At 42.0% G+C, this 14,940-nt stretch overlaps 1 protein-coding gene across 1 annotated transcript in view; it reads left to right on the top strand.

Annotated features, from left to right (window-relative positions):
• The window catches only part of BMX (BMX non-receptor tyrosine kinase), a 36,387-nt gene extending 23,404 nt beyond the window's left edge, over nt 1–12,983 (top strand). The window contains exons 9-18 of the mRNA XM_049834150.1: nt 203–257; nt 1,843–1,922; nt 2,573–2,700; nt 3,113–3,187; nt 3,919–4,090; nt 5,010–5,226; nt 6,909–6,973; nt 9,339–9,457; nt 11,397–11,554; nt 12,569–12,983. Of these exons, the coding sequence (XP_049690107.1) occupies nt 203–257; nt 1,843–1,922; nt 2,573–2,700; nt 3,113–3,187; nt 3,919–4,090; nt 5,010–5,226; nt 6,909–6,973; nt 9,339–9,457; nt 11,397–11,554; nt 12,569–12,643 (1,144 nt within the window). The 3' untranslated portion in view covers nt 12,644–12,983. The remainder of the gene's footprint in view (nt 1–202; nt 258–1,842; nt 1,923–2,572; nt 2,701–3,112; nt 3,188–3,918; nt 4,091–5,009; nt 5,227–6,908; nt 6,974–9,338; nt 9,458–11,396; nt 11,555–12,568) is intronic.
• The last annotated feature ends 1,957 nt before the right edge of the window (nt 12,984–14,940 follow it).

Here is a 14,940-nt window from a genome sequence, read left to right on the forward strand (position 1 = left end):
ATGAGAGGAAGCAGATGGGAACTAGTGTTTTCTCTTTTATCTCATGGCCTAAAATCACACAGGCAGGACAAGTCCCAAGTCTACTCTCTGGCTTTTAAAAGCAGCTTTGAAAATATTTACAATGCCTGTCATTTTCGTGTGTCTGCTGTGCCTTATTCAGAAATCAGCCTGTGAATAATAAGCCCAATATTTCTCTTTGCAGTTGGTATGCTGGTAATATCTCCCGTGCCCAGTCTGAGCAGCTGCTCCGTCAGAAGGTCGTACATATCCTTTATCGCTTGTATATGAATAACCATGGAAATTTTTCTGTGTCTGTTGTCTTTGCTACACTGTGTAGCTAGAGGATGCTGATGTTCTTCAAATAGCTGTAGTATTACAGAGTGCTAGAAACTCTTGTGCTGACTTGGTATTGATAAACAGATCTCCAAAAATGCCTGGATGCGTTAATGGCTCTTCTACATAAATGAACAAATGCTGCACCTCTAAAATACGTCTGGAGCAAAGCCACGCTGAGTGCATTTCCCCTCACAGCTCTGCTTTTTGGTTTTACCTCTAGGCCTGTCTTGTTTGCTCCCCTGTGGCTTTTTCTGCAGGTCAGTCTAGAGGAATCCTCTGTGATGGTTTTACAGCACACAAACAGGGAGTAGAAGAAGTTCACCCAGACAACCCTGAGCAAAGTGCTATGCCCACTGAGCGTTGGCTGGATGCAGCTGACAAGGAGCAGGGATGGATAGCGCCATAGGACTGGTCGTGTGGACCAGTCTTTACAGCATGCGACTGCAGAGGGACATGTCCACGTACCTTTCTGGAGAACACCCAGCCTCAGCCATGCTCTGCACTTGAATGCGCTGTGTAAACGAGCTTTCCTCTTGTGGCTTGCTGCCTTCTCACAGCCATTCTTATTGGTACTCGGCCACTAACAAGTTTGATATAACCCAGCCCTTTGGGAGCCTTGGCTCAGTGTCCGTTCCCTTAGACCTGCACCATAGGTTCCGGGGTGAAATTCAAGTGTGGCAAGTCGCTGGAGAAAGGCGGTTATGTCCCAGTCCCAAAAGGTGCTGGATACTGACTGCAGTTAACTTTAAGGGGACGTGAAGTTTCCTTTGAACTTCACAGCAATGAAACTTGGCCTGTATGTGAGGTTCTAGATCTCTTCTTTCCTCCCTGCAATAGTCATTCCTGGCACATTAGAGGTGTAGCTGTTAAATGAACTCTGAAAACCAGAATTTCCAGCCCAGTGCGGTAAACCATTGACAGAAGTAGAAGTGGATAGTGAAAGTTAGGACTGGAGTACCACATAAAGACTAAAATTAGTCCAAATATAATAGAGTGCAGTGAAAATCTTTCTATTTATTCAGTAATTCAGAAATACTTTGGCAATAGAAAATAAATCAGTCTAATGCATTATGTAAAGGAACTAAGGGTGGTGGACAGAGCTCTTATTCAAATGGGATGTATGTGGCAGTGTTACCCTCTCTGGAGAGTAAATGAGGAAGGAGATGAGTTTAACAACTCTCCATCTTCCCAGTTAGAAATCTGTATCTGTGCACAAAAACAAAATTGCAGACTACTTGCTTCATGTCTGGGCTGGGGTGCAACTCACCTAACTTTAAACATTTACAGTGGGATACCACAACCAGTTACCTAGACCCACTTTTTAGTGGAGAGAAATAAATATTTCTAAGGCATAATTCATCTTGTCTTAATGTAGTCTTTAAAGGAGGTCAGAGGAGTCATGTCTCCTTCTCTCCTTCATGGACATTACAGTGTAAAAGCCTAAAGTTCACTAAAATGAATACCAACCTCATTGTTCCTTGTAATTTTTTTTTTTTTTTTAATTAGGGGAAGGAAGGTGCCTTTGTGGTTCGGAAATCTAGCCAAGCAGGAATGTATACTGTGTCTGTATTCAGCAAGGTTCCTGAGTGAGTATCCAAAGAATATGTACCATTTCTATGAGTGTGCTATGGGCATGCTGCTTGGTGTGACTGGTCAACAACAAAATCTCTGCATTGTGTGAAAGGTGAACCTCAGGCACATTCAGGTCGTATTAGTTATTTGAATTCATACATGACAGTGCCTCCCTGAACAGGGGAGCAGAGGTCCAGAATTGTCTCATCTAAACATAGGCACACGGCAGGCACATAATCTGGGGGAATAGCGGGGTCGAGAGAGAAAGAAGGAAGGAAGGGAAGGGGAAGAGGAAGGGGAAGGGGAAGGGGGAAGGAGAAGGGAAGGGGAGGTGTTCAAAATTAGATGTAGAACCATTGCAAGGGCAGTATATGAAAGTCTTTTGCTCTAGATTTAACCACTGGGAGACGAGTACTACATCAGAGTGTGCAGCAGAAGTCTCCAAAGCGCGAGGAGCCTGTGCTACATAGCCAGCAGGTGTTAAGAGGGCAAAAGCAGACTGAGGCAAATGTAACAGTCTTCCTGGTGACATCTACTACCTATTTCGTTATTTACCCAGCAGGAGTGTTGCAGTTCATTCAGCAACTAACCAATCTATTAATGTATGGGCTGGAAGGCACTTCGCAAGGCTTTGACATGTACTGCACTTTGTGATGTTTTTCAGAAGTAAAAAAGGAACAGTCAAACATTACCATGTACACAAAACCCCTGAGAACAAGTATTACCTCTCTGAAAAATATTGTTTTGAATCAATTCCCAAGCTTATACACTACCATCAGCACAACTCAGCCGGTAATCCTATATGCTCTTCCTATTTGATTGGCTTTGGCGTAGGCTTCTGGACTTCTCAGCATTATGGTGAATCTTTTCCAATACTGAATACTCTATTGAAACATCTTTTGGGAGAGTTTGGGTGAAACTTGATCTAATATCTTCACAATCAATACAGTTGTTTTCTTTTGCTGTACAGTGCTTTTTTGGTATTGTACTACCTCTTCTTGCAATACCTCTGCTGGACCAGCCCTTAAGCACAGAAAACTTTCAATCTTGTGAACTGATGCAGCAGCTGCTGAATATTGAATATCTGTCATTACCTGGATGGTTGTAATATAGCAGGGAGAGGGAGGTATTAGTTTCCCTGTATTTTCTTTGATTTCAGAAGACTCGTGTATATATTGTGACCTTTAACAGGTTTTCTTTGCAGGTATGGTGACAAGGCTCCGGCATGCAGTGTCTACACAAGTAAATAAAGTTCCATCCACAGCTTCATTAGGAAATGGTATGAAGATAACTTTCCTTTTTGAAACTGGTGTCAGTCTTGGCCACCAAGAATAACCAGAAAATCATGACTGTTACTGCTTTCAGACTTGCAGGAGGTTACAGAATCTTTGTTTGGTGGCCATTTCTGCTTGTCCATGCAGGAGGCAATGTAAAAATTTGGGAAGGATGATCTTTCAGTCAATAACTCCTTCTGTAGTTTCTTCTTGTCCAGCGTAGCATTGAGACTTTATGGTTCTATGAAATAGGGTATCCCTTCCTACAAGTGCATCTAGTCTACATCCAGGGCAACACGAATGCAAAGGCATTTTATGTCAACTTTCATGTTTTGCCCTTGTTAAGGCATTTTATGTCAGGTCTTATATCAACTGTGCAAGACCTTGCATGCTTCTTTCCCCAACACATCTGAGCCATGGCCATTCTTTCCTTTTGCCACATTACCTGGCACAGTAATACTTGTTCTCCAATCTCCTCCATGAAAATATATCATCATTTGATGAATAAACCTTTTTCAAATCTACTTATAAAGCTTAAACCTAAGCAGTAGCAAGCAACATTTGTAGGAAGTGTAATCTCCTTCCATAACTCAAACACAAAGCTGAGACAGGTATGTTGCTTCACTGCTGCATGGTTCTGCAACCCTCCAGAGAAAACAACAGCATCGTATATGGGGGATAACATGCTTGCATTTGTCCATTTTTTTTGCTAAAAGAATTTCTTTTGTCCCACTAGGAATCTGGGAGCTGAAACGAGAAGAAATTGTCATACTGAGAGAGCTAGGGAGTGGTCAGTTTGGAGTGGTGCATCTGGGAAAGTGGAAGGGACAATATGATGTGGCCATAAAGATGATTAAAGAGGGAGCGATGTCAGAAGATGAATTCATAGAAGAAGCTCAGACCATGATGTAAGCTATGGCATTGCTTAATTATTTGGAAATAATGATCTCTCCAAACATTAATCACTAATGTATAGCACACACAGGAAAGAGAATTTCCTCTTAGAAATAGCATTAAGTAGTGTTGAGTACATTAGGCACAAGCTAAATAGTTAGCCATAAGGAATATTTGAGGTATTACCAAAAGAACTTCACAAAGATTGATACTGTCATCTACAAAGTTTGCAATTAACTTATCTTCCACAACTTCAGAGGTTCCACATATGTCACTTAAAACTCTGCTTCATTAGCATTTATACAGAAACAGTTAGAAAGCTGTTCCTGCCATCCTGCAGGTAGGAATGAGAGACAGATCAACAACTGAGAAATGCCAGAAATATGAACATGAGACTTGACGTTTTAGTCTCTGACTCTGAAGAGGTAAGGATGTTATAATTTCCAGTGACAATCCATGAGATGATAAATGAAGCATATGAATTCAAGTATATTTCATATATCTCTTATCCTGAAGGAATGCACTACATTCCTGTCAGTTAACTACCTGATATGATCAGGATTCTCAATGTAAAAATTTTGCAACATGGTTTTAGTAGAAAACGTTAAGGTCTAAGGTCCACCCCACCAACTCGGATCTATTTTCTCCCACCATTAAGGTTGCACATTTGTGCTGCTAAATCCTATTTCAGGTTTTGACTATGGAGTTGTCATTTCATCAATACTGAGTCTTTTGTTTGTCATCAATACTGAATTTCAGAGTACTCAGCAGAAGGACACTCAGTTCTTCTTGAAAAGGAATATTTGAAAAATGAGATGGGACTGTATCCAGTCTCAATAATTGCTTTCACCATGTTGTATTAATATTTGAAGAACAAAACCTACAGAAATGCACAACAATCTCCATTTATTTGGTTATTTTTATGTATTTCAGGAAACTTAATCATCCCAAACTTGTTAGACTGTACGGTGTATGCTCAAAATCATATCCCATCTATCTAGTGACGGAATACATGCCTAATGGCTGTCTGCTTAGCTACTTAAGGAGTCATGGGAAGGAACTACAACCCCTTCAGCTTCTGGAAATATGTTACGACGTCTGTGATGCTATGGCATTTCTGGAGAGCTGTCAGTTCATACACAGAGATTTGGTAAGCTGTATTATGGGAGAAGCAGACCGGGGAAGGCAGGGGCATGGTGTAACACCAGGCAGTCCTGCCCCTCAGCATCACCCGCAGCCCCGCGGGCTCTTTGGCTCTCGCCCCAGCAGGCACTGTGGTCCCCTGGACAGGGACACCCCACCGGCTCAACACGAAGCAGCTCTGGGCGAGCAGCGCTAGAGCCATATGTAAACGGCACTGCCCACAAGCTAATTTGCTCTGCTTCAGAGCTGAGCAGGTCTACAGCCCTGCATACTGTGCTGCCTGCAGTTACGGGCTCGAGCCTGGAGGATGTGCGTGCCGCTTGGCAGCACAGACATCCGATTGTAAAATTAGTCCACTGAAGTAAAGGGTTCTGTCCAACAACGCTGCAGTCCTCCAGGAGAAAGCGGTGCAACATTAAAGATTTGGGTCACTTAGGTTGTTTTTTTATGAGTTAGGGATTTTTCTAATTGGGAGCTACTTCTCTCATAAAACGAGTGTGAACACTACTAGGATAAACCGGAATTTACTCTGGTGCTTTGCAAGCAGGAGCAGAACTTGAAAGTCTGCATCTACTTAGCTCTTTTAAAGACATTTATCTGCCAGATTTCAAGCAAGTATTTCAAGTTGCTTTCGATGAAGGGATCAGACCTTTCAAGGAGTTGGACCGAAAGTTTATGCAAAACTTAGCTTTCAAGTATGCTGGCTTTGGGAAAATAAGCTGTTATTTTATTGGCCTATTAAAACTGAACCTAGCCAAATTTCTGGTGCATTGCACTTCAGAGTCAGTAGCAGTATTTAGCCTTCTAGCTCTAGACAAAAATATGTTGGAAGATTTGTAACAATTATGTCACAGACTTGTTTAATTTTCCAATAGGTGTGCAGTCTCCCCAGGTAGCATTTTAAATGCCTTGTTGATGCTTTCAAAGAGTTGTCTTAAGTGTAAACAAAGTTGTTAAAGCCATACCTCACCAATTTTCAAACCCTGATTTGGAAATCAGGAATATCATACAACTTAAGTAGCAGAGTTTAAGCTGTAAATATAAATATATGGCTGTGCACCATGGGAAAACAGAGATAAAACAAACTTGATTTCATGTTGAAAACTGTAGATGCAAACTGTTTCACAGAAGTTAATAAGCATGCAGGCAGAGAATACAGCCTTAGATAAATGTTCTCAAGTTATCATTTGCAGAACTAGGCTTATACTGAACTTCTCATAAATCAAGCTCTTTAAATCACCTTTCATTGCTCCACTGTGTTTATAGTGCATTGCAAATAAGCCAATCAATGTTTTTCACATTTCAATGCCTCAGTAAATTCTGAAACTACTGAAAAGGACCCTGGAGTGGGACACCATTTGAAAGGCAGGGTTTAGTTTCTGGCTCTGTTGCTGTTTCTCTAGGTGAATGTGGGTTTCTCAGCTCTGTTTCCTCATCCCTCAATGTCCTTATTTGTAAATCTGTGATAAGGGTAAAGAAAGTTTTTCAATCAATAGTCAAAAAGTTAAATAAGAGAGCTACTTACTGTTCCCTTGCAGTTCCAAACTTAATTGTTTCAATCAAAGAATGTCATTATCTATTGAAATGCTAGAGGACAGAAATTATTATTAGCAAATTACCAAGACATGACGTTATTTGCTCCTCTTTGTATTTTTTCCACTCATCTCTTTTCTCATTTCTCTACTAAAGGCTGCTAGGAACTGTTTGGTTGACAGCAATCTTACTGTGAAAATATCTGATTTTGGGATGACTAGGTAAGTAAAAGAATTGGGATCCTTGGGAAGCTATGATGTTAGTGTACATATAGTTTACTGGCATCAATCAGCTAGCAACTGGCTGTTCGGAAAGTTAAGCACAGATACAGCTCTTTGTGTCTCCTTTCCATTAACGACCTGAGGTGGGTTGACCTGGCTGGGTGCCAGGTGCCCACCAAAGCTGCTCTGTCACTCCCCCCCTCAGCTGGACAGGAGAGAGAAAATATAACAAAAAGCTCATGGGTCGAGATACGGACAGGGAGAGATCACTCACCAATTACCATCACCGGCAAAACAGACTTGACTTGGGGAAATCAGTTTAGTTTATTAACAATCAAATCAGAGTAGGGTAATGAGAAACAAAACCAAACCTTAGAACACCTTCCCCCCAGCCCTCCCTCCTTTTCAGGCTGAACCCCACTCCCGGTTCTCTCTCCCTCCTCCCCCCGGCGGTGCAGGGGAACAGGGGCTGGGGTCAGTCCGTCATACCTGGTCTCTGCCGCTCCTTCCTCCTCAGGGGAGGAGGACTCCTCCGCACTTGGTCCTGCTCTGCCGTGGGGTGTCTCCCACGGGAGACAGTCCTCCAACAACTTCTCCAGCGCGGGTCCTTCCCAGGGGCTGCAGTTCTTCATGAAATCTCAGCGTTTAATTTGTGTACAAGATTTTCACCTAATTTGGGGGCCAAACTTCTTAATCAGCAGCCTTAATGGAGAGAAGTTGGAGACGATGAGCAGCCTAGAGAACACATCCTCTGAGAAGAGGCTGAGGCAGCAGACTGCTTAGTCTGGTGAAGAGGGGGCTAAGAGGGGGTCTAAAAGCTGCCTGTAGCTACTTACAGTTACAAAGCTGATGGAGCCAAGTAAGTCTTATCAGTGCCAGGTGATATAGCAGTGGATATCGGCCACACACTGCAGGTTGGGAAGTTCAGGCTGGACAGTAAGATGTTTCCCCAGGAGGGTGGTGGAACAGTGAAATATGTGGGTCAGGGAGACTACGAGATTGCAGACTTTGGAGGCTTTTAAGACTTGGCTACACAGAGCCATGGCTGACCTGATCTGATGTTGGGAGTAATCCTATTTAAGCAGGAGACTGGGCTAGATATCCTTACAACAGGCATTTCCATGATTCTGCATTATTTCTCTAGCTTGTTAACAGCAATGATCTGTTCTATGATTATACCTAATGCCTCTATCAGGTATCCTTTGGAAATTTGGGTTCTGCCCAGGCTTTTCTTAGGAACCCTGTGATGTACAATGAAGAAGCAGTAAATAGTATTTCACTGTAACTCGGTCACAACTGAGTTTGTGTCACGACCCATGCTGGACAGTCCAGGGAGGAGACGTGATGAGTTCAGAATTCCCTCAGGCTAAATTAAGGTGAAGCAACACCAAAAAAATCAGTTAAACTTTTTATTCATAGCAGAAGGAACCTGAACTTGGGAGGCATAACAGTAGGTGGTGGGGTTTCTCACAACAGGAATTGGTATGAAACTATGTCAGTAAGCTGTGTAACACGTGCTAACCATATATATCAATTCAGGGAATAAGGTGAGTCCTCCTGTTGAGTCCCCAGGTTCAGAGCAGACCCCCTTGCTTTCTAGACTCCCTCTCAGAGAAAAGCTGAGGAGCGGCTGGATCCGCTCCTAGTCCCAGACTGGGTCAACGGTTTATGTCTAAAGGGATGAGGTGTGGGGATTACGAAAAAGAAGAAAGAAAGAGGAAAACCACTCCTGCGTCCAGCACCGGTCCAGCCAGCCTACAGGTCCAGTTTGGGTGGACACGGACGCAGGGCTTCTCGTGTCGGCGTCTTTCATAGCCCAGTTCCCACCTTTTCTCATGTCAATCACGCCCCTCTTGGGCTTCTGGGCGCCGCCCATAAGGACGTATATCGCTCTCGACTGTGTGCACAGGCACCATTGGGGGTGGGGGACGTGGACATGAACGTGGGACGTGGGACATGGACATGAACGTGGGACGTGGGACATGGACGTGGACGTGTGACGTGGATGTGGTTGTGGACGTGGTCGTGGACATGGACGGAGGATGTGGACATGGACGTGGACGTGGAGGTGGATGTGGACGTGGGTGGTGGCTGTCGTGAAGGGTCTCTCAGGTGGCCGTGAGCCCCTTCCTCACGTCAACGCTGTGTGACCTCTGGCCATAGGTGGTGAGCTGCCCGCTCAGCACAGCGGGACACGGAACCACGCACCCTCCGGCCCAGTCCAGCCTCCATGTCCGGTCGCTGGCCGGCTTCTCACCCGCGGTTTGTTGCTCTGCAGCGTTTGTTGTTCAGCAGAACTTGCCCCGCCATGATGTTTGAGACATTAACTCTTTCAGTCTCTCACAGTTTGGTTCTTACCTTGTAGGTATGTTCTGGATGACCTCTATACAAGTTCACTAGGAAGCAAGTTTCCATTGAAGTGGTCAGCACCAGAAGTTTTTCATTACACCAAATTCAGCAGCAAGTCAGATATATGGGCCTTTGGTATGTATGGAATTTGACATATAAACATCTATGCATATATGCCATTACCTTTGGATTTCCTCAACTTCCTAAGCAAAACCGCTAGATATTTACACACTGAAGGAATGTAAAAAGCAGTTACAGCTTATGTTCTTGTTTAATATTTTTATGCATCCAAGCCCTATCCTCTTGGGATTTTTCTAGCCCTACTGTTTTTCTTTTAGGCACATAGAAACTCTGCTTGCTCCCCATTTGCTCTATATGTGTTTAACATGGTAAACTAAACTGTTGGTGTAACTAGACCATAAAACAGTGCTGCCCAAGTCAAAAAAGCTCTTCTGTTAGTCACAGAGGTCAGAGTGGACTCTGTGCATAAGCCAGCTGTGGAAGAGAGTCTGTGTGAGCTGGGACTGTATCTCAGCAAAAATAAGATGGTTTGCAAGTCACTTTCTACCCAGAAATTTCAATCATTTGAACTTCTACTTCAGTGGTTTTCAAGCTATGATTTACAAATCCTTGGAGTCTGTTCAGTCTTTCTAAAAGTCTGCAAAAGGTGTCAAAGGAAAGGGAACCTTCTGTGAACGGGCTTAAATTCCACTTACATGGGTTTGCTCCTCCAGTAGGAAAGTTTTGGCAGTAGTCAAGTCGATGAAAGATTGGCAACCCACTGTTCTTGACATTGAACCATCATGAATAAAGCAGATGAAAGTGTTTCCAAATGCTGGGATTCTTCTTATCTTTAACTTCAGCTAGTCTACTAATATTAACGACTCTGGGAGAGAAACAGCTCATTCATGCCCTTTATAAGTTGTTTATAATATATACGATTACATCAGGAGCTGGATTTTCTGGTGATATGTTTTCTTTTTTATTTTATCAGTGAAATGCTGGCTTCAGGCTTTATTGTTGTTAACTTCAATATTGGCTTTAACTTCAAGGAGAAACATTATTTTTCCATAGAAGGTCTTTTCTCATTTTAACACTATCCGTCGATGCAGTGAAAGCAAGGGGAGAGTGGGATCTGTCAGTTCTTGTTTGGTTGGTTTTTACTAATGAGGCTTTAAAGGGCTAAAGAACTGAACTGATGTATTCATATCCCAAAAGCAGATGTCAGAGAACAAATAATCTTGTTTTTTTAACGTTCTCATCAGGGAAAGCTGGGATTCAGGTACCATTTTATTCTGATCCCACTGTGACAATACTCCAGTCTTTGAAGCTGGAGGGAAGTCAAAGATCCAATAAATTTCTTTTTGGAAAAAAAAAATTTTAAAAAATCATTACTGCCAGTATTATATATCATTGTGAAATAAATATTTCACAATATTTTTTTTTACTTTATGGTTGGCATAATATCACATATGTTCAGTTACAACAAAAACTGTTTCTTGCAAAGCTATCATTATGAATTAATGATTATATTATCCAGTGTTTCTATTGTTTCAGTATAATCCAGTTTTTACAGGTCTGAGTAGCTGACACTAGAAAGTATTCAGAAACCTTTCTGCTACTAAAGGAGTGTATGTCCTACTTTCTTAAAAGAATCAGTAAAAATTTTCTTATTGTTCTATAAAAACATAGGTACCTATAGCTGTCATTTTGTTTTTCCTTCCCTGTCTTTGTGTACACACACATACGTATATAAGGGGATGTTTGTATGTATTTTGTAAAAAATTTGGTCCATGGATACCTATGTTTTGTATTTTCTCCATCATTGTCCACACTAAATATATTTTATAACTAGCTTTATGGTCTAACTTTACCTTCTGCAGTAGAAGTTGTTTTATATTTCGGTACAGAATCACACTTGTCAATCATCTCCATACCTTTTTTTGGACGATATTCTCTGTAAAGAGTCTGATCGGTTATATGTTGCATGTGTGTCTTGTTCTGGGAAAAAGGAGTTATCTTGCATTTCTTGACTTTCATTTCTTGCCTTCCACTGCCATGAATATTTCTGCAGGTATCTTAATGTGGGAGGTGTTCACTTTGGGAAAGCAGCCCTATGAGCTTTATGATAACATGCAGGTGATTGAGAAAGTTTCTCAAGGATACAGACTTTATAGACCACAACTGGCTTCAGACATCATCTACCAGATAATGTACAACTGCTGGCATGAGGTATGTATGTCTGCACACACAAACTGAAGAAAACAAAATAACAGGAGTCAGTAGGAGTCCCTGTTGATAGCTGAATTAGTGTTCATAGTGGAAAATATCCTTTACAAAAGCCATTGCTTGTATGTAGTACATTCTATACAGCAGTCTAGTTCAGGACATTGTCAGTACAGAAAACAGGGCATAAAGGAAGATTGGCTCCCTTCTTTTCAGAACCATGTGTTTAAGCAAATGACAGTAAAATACCTTCAACATCAACATAATACACAAGGTGAGATTCTTCTCAGCAAATTTTAATGGTTTAAAATTTGGGTGGTGAGCTAAGCTGATTGTCTGAATTTCTTCCATGATCGATTACAGGACCATTAGTGGTACCTCTCCATGGTCATTTGTCCTTTCTATCTTAGCCACCACAGAATAAAAGATACCTGCTTTCCTGCTTTAAGATACAGAGATCTTAAACAGCAAATGTAGATGAGACCTCTACCTTTTTAGATAGCTAAAGTTGTGTGAAATAATCCCACCCTTAGAATGACAGGGATGTGTTACCCCATCTGTGAGTCTTCGAGGAGTTTTAAGTCAAATGCTGATCATGCTCATTTTATTTTGAGAGATCTGCATCTTCTGTGCCAAGAATTATCCTGATTTATTGTTCCTCTTCATCTAAATTTTAGTCAGCTCTCTGTGGACGATGACTTGTTTCTCACGAGCAACAAAGAACTGTTTGGCACATTATTGGTGATACCATGAAGTGACAGTGATGTTTGGGTTTGTTTTTTTTATATAATTGTCAGAAAAATTAGAAAAATAACTTATATTTGAGAACATGTTAATGCAAAGAAAGAAGATTAAACTATCACAACATAAGATATAAAAAGTAACTTTAATTTGCTTTACCTCATAATCACTGTCTCTACAGATTTCTGCATGCTAAAATAAAGAAAAACTAATGTGAATTACAGTGCCTGAATTATTTCAAAATTAAATAACCATACCCATCATCTTTGCTTCATCTAGCTACCAGAAAAGCGCCCTGCCTTTTATCAGCTCTTATCATTTTTCGAGGCACTGAGAGAAGACAACAGAGCTTGAAAAAGAAGATTCAGAAACAGATGACTATGCGTACTGGTTCCATATCACTGGTCTTCTGTACGAGAGCTAAATCTGAAATCTGCCTGACATTAGCCACCCCTATTGTTCTGTATATTGGTGTTCTTCTCATTTAATCAGGGAGTTGACCAAGAAGCGTATGGAGAAAGCTTTTGTGACACTCTGTGGGTGACAGAATTCGGAAGGATACTGTGGAAGAATATAATTCATTTTGTTAGCGTTGTCTCAAAAGATTTCTCAGACACTGAGAGATATATACCAATTGTGTACACTCCTTCAGTGCTTCCAAGCTGTCATTATTTGGCCCTAACTGGAAATGTAAACAGGGAAATATATGCTTGTTAGGTTTTCTGATTATCATAACTCATCTGAATGTGGTTTTTCTTTATAATCACTTGAAGCTGATGCCTGAAGTCAAATTTAGAACTGCTGCAAGTGACAGCAACATAAATAGTTATAGTCTCGCTTTCAATCGCTTAGGAATTACTACTGCTAAAATATTATATCAGTTTGCTTACCAGTACTATTGACTTCAGTTTCAGCCCTCAGGGTGTACATTTGATTTGGAATTTATTCTAAGCTACATATCTAAGATATTTGCAACTTAGCAACATATGAGGTGTTTACTAGAGTGTTATTGCTTCCTGCTACAGGTAAAAATAGAGAGCAAAAAAGTTTTATGCAGAATTCCATAGTCATTGCAATAGTGAATGGTAAATTTGCTGATCTCTATAAAACCTGAAGAGAACTGAAAACACTATAAATATAATTGCTTAGCCTAATGTTTTACTACTGAGGAACTGGAATTTGGCTCCTGATGTTAACACGTAAATAAGAGTGTTAACTTTCAGATGTGCATAGCACCACACAAATTAGTGCTAACTTCAGTAAGTCCAGAGATACCAAATACATCCGAAGCTACCTAACTATAACAGAGGTGACTAAACTTAGACGCCGACATTTGTAAAACGCTGATCCAACATGTATAAAGGAAAAGGATTTAAAAATAAAGTAAGGTCTGAAAAAAATCCTCTCCTCTCTCCTGATATTTGAGCTAGTTCACTGTGCGATGCCTCGAAGAGCCCAAGTGACTTCTGCTTACCCTTTCCCTGCTGGAGCTGGCCCAGCCCTAGCAGGGACCCCTCTGCAGCTCCCGACGGAGCTCACCTGAACCTCACGAGCCAGAAACGCAGGTGCAGACGTGTGGGGAGAGGAGAGGAGACAAAAACCAGAGTTCGCTCCGGCGCCTGGGCTTGCCGGCGTTGCCTGGCCCCAGCGCTGGAAGCTGGCTAGCAGAGCGCATCCCCATCTCCGTGGGGAGCAATGTTTACGGGAAAACGTTTAAGGGAAAGCAGAATTTGGGGACGTGCAAATGACTGCGGGGATCTGCAGGGGCGCGGGGGGCCGTGGGAGGCTGCGCGTGAGGGAGAGGTAGGACGTGGTGTGATGTTGCCTGGGCACCAGGCTGGGCCGGGGAGCGCTGAGCCCGAGAAAGGGTCAGGAAGGAGAGCTGACACAGGGAAGGTCCGAGAGGAAGGTGGAGGTGGTGCTGGGGCAATGCACGCCGTTGATTTTTTTCATATAAATGTTGTCTTTTTATTTCTGTTCTTCCAACGTCCCGCTGTATTTTTTTAGTGGCTTTATGTGTTGACGATTCTGAATGGTGTTTTTTGATTCATAGCACAGCTTTTAAAATTAATCGCTTTGAAATGAACGCCTTGCCTTAACAGAAATGTTAATCTTAACAACAGATCTGAAGATGGCTGGCACGACTAATTACGTTTGATTGTTTCCAGCTTTGCCATTCCCTTTTTCCGTTCCTGCACGGTAAGTGGGAAGACCACACATAGTTGAATTATTTACCTTAAAAGATCAGCTAACGTACTAAGGTTTGGGGATGTTATGGCAATGGGATATGTGGTGTAGGCAGGCAACTGAAAGAAAAATTATTTTCATTCCTTTACCTTCCTGTTTAGTTTGTGTTTAATCAGTATCATCTGCCTACCATTTTGAACTGTCTCATTTGAGTCTTGTCTCTTAAATAGGAAATGAGTGCGGAGCAGTAGGATAGTGCTTTGAGAGCCCACAGCGTCCAGCTGTGTGTTTTCAGATAGATGTTTGATTGCTTTCTACAGTTTCTGATCATGTCGGAGGCCCATGAGTTTAGGAGTCTGTGCATTTGCTGAACGTTTTTGATGCAGGCTCGTGTTTGTGCTGGCTCTTTGTCGGAACGCGGGGCTGAGCAGACACCTTGTGCCCTTCGGTCACCCTGGTGTGTA

The sequence above is a fragment of the Accipiter gentilis genome, chromosome 31 (assembly GCF_929443795.1).
Source record: "Accipiter gentilis chromosome 31, bAccGen1.1, whole genome shotgun sequence".
In the NCBI taxonomy this organism is placed as follows: domain Eukaryota; kingdom Metazoa; phylum Chordata; class Aves; order Accipitriformes; family Accipitridae; genus Astur; species Astur gentilis.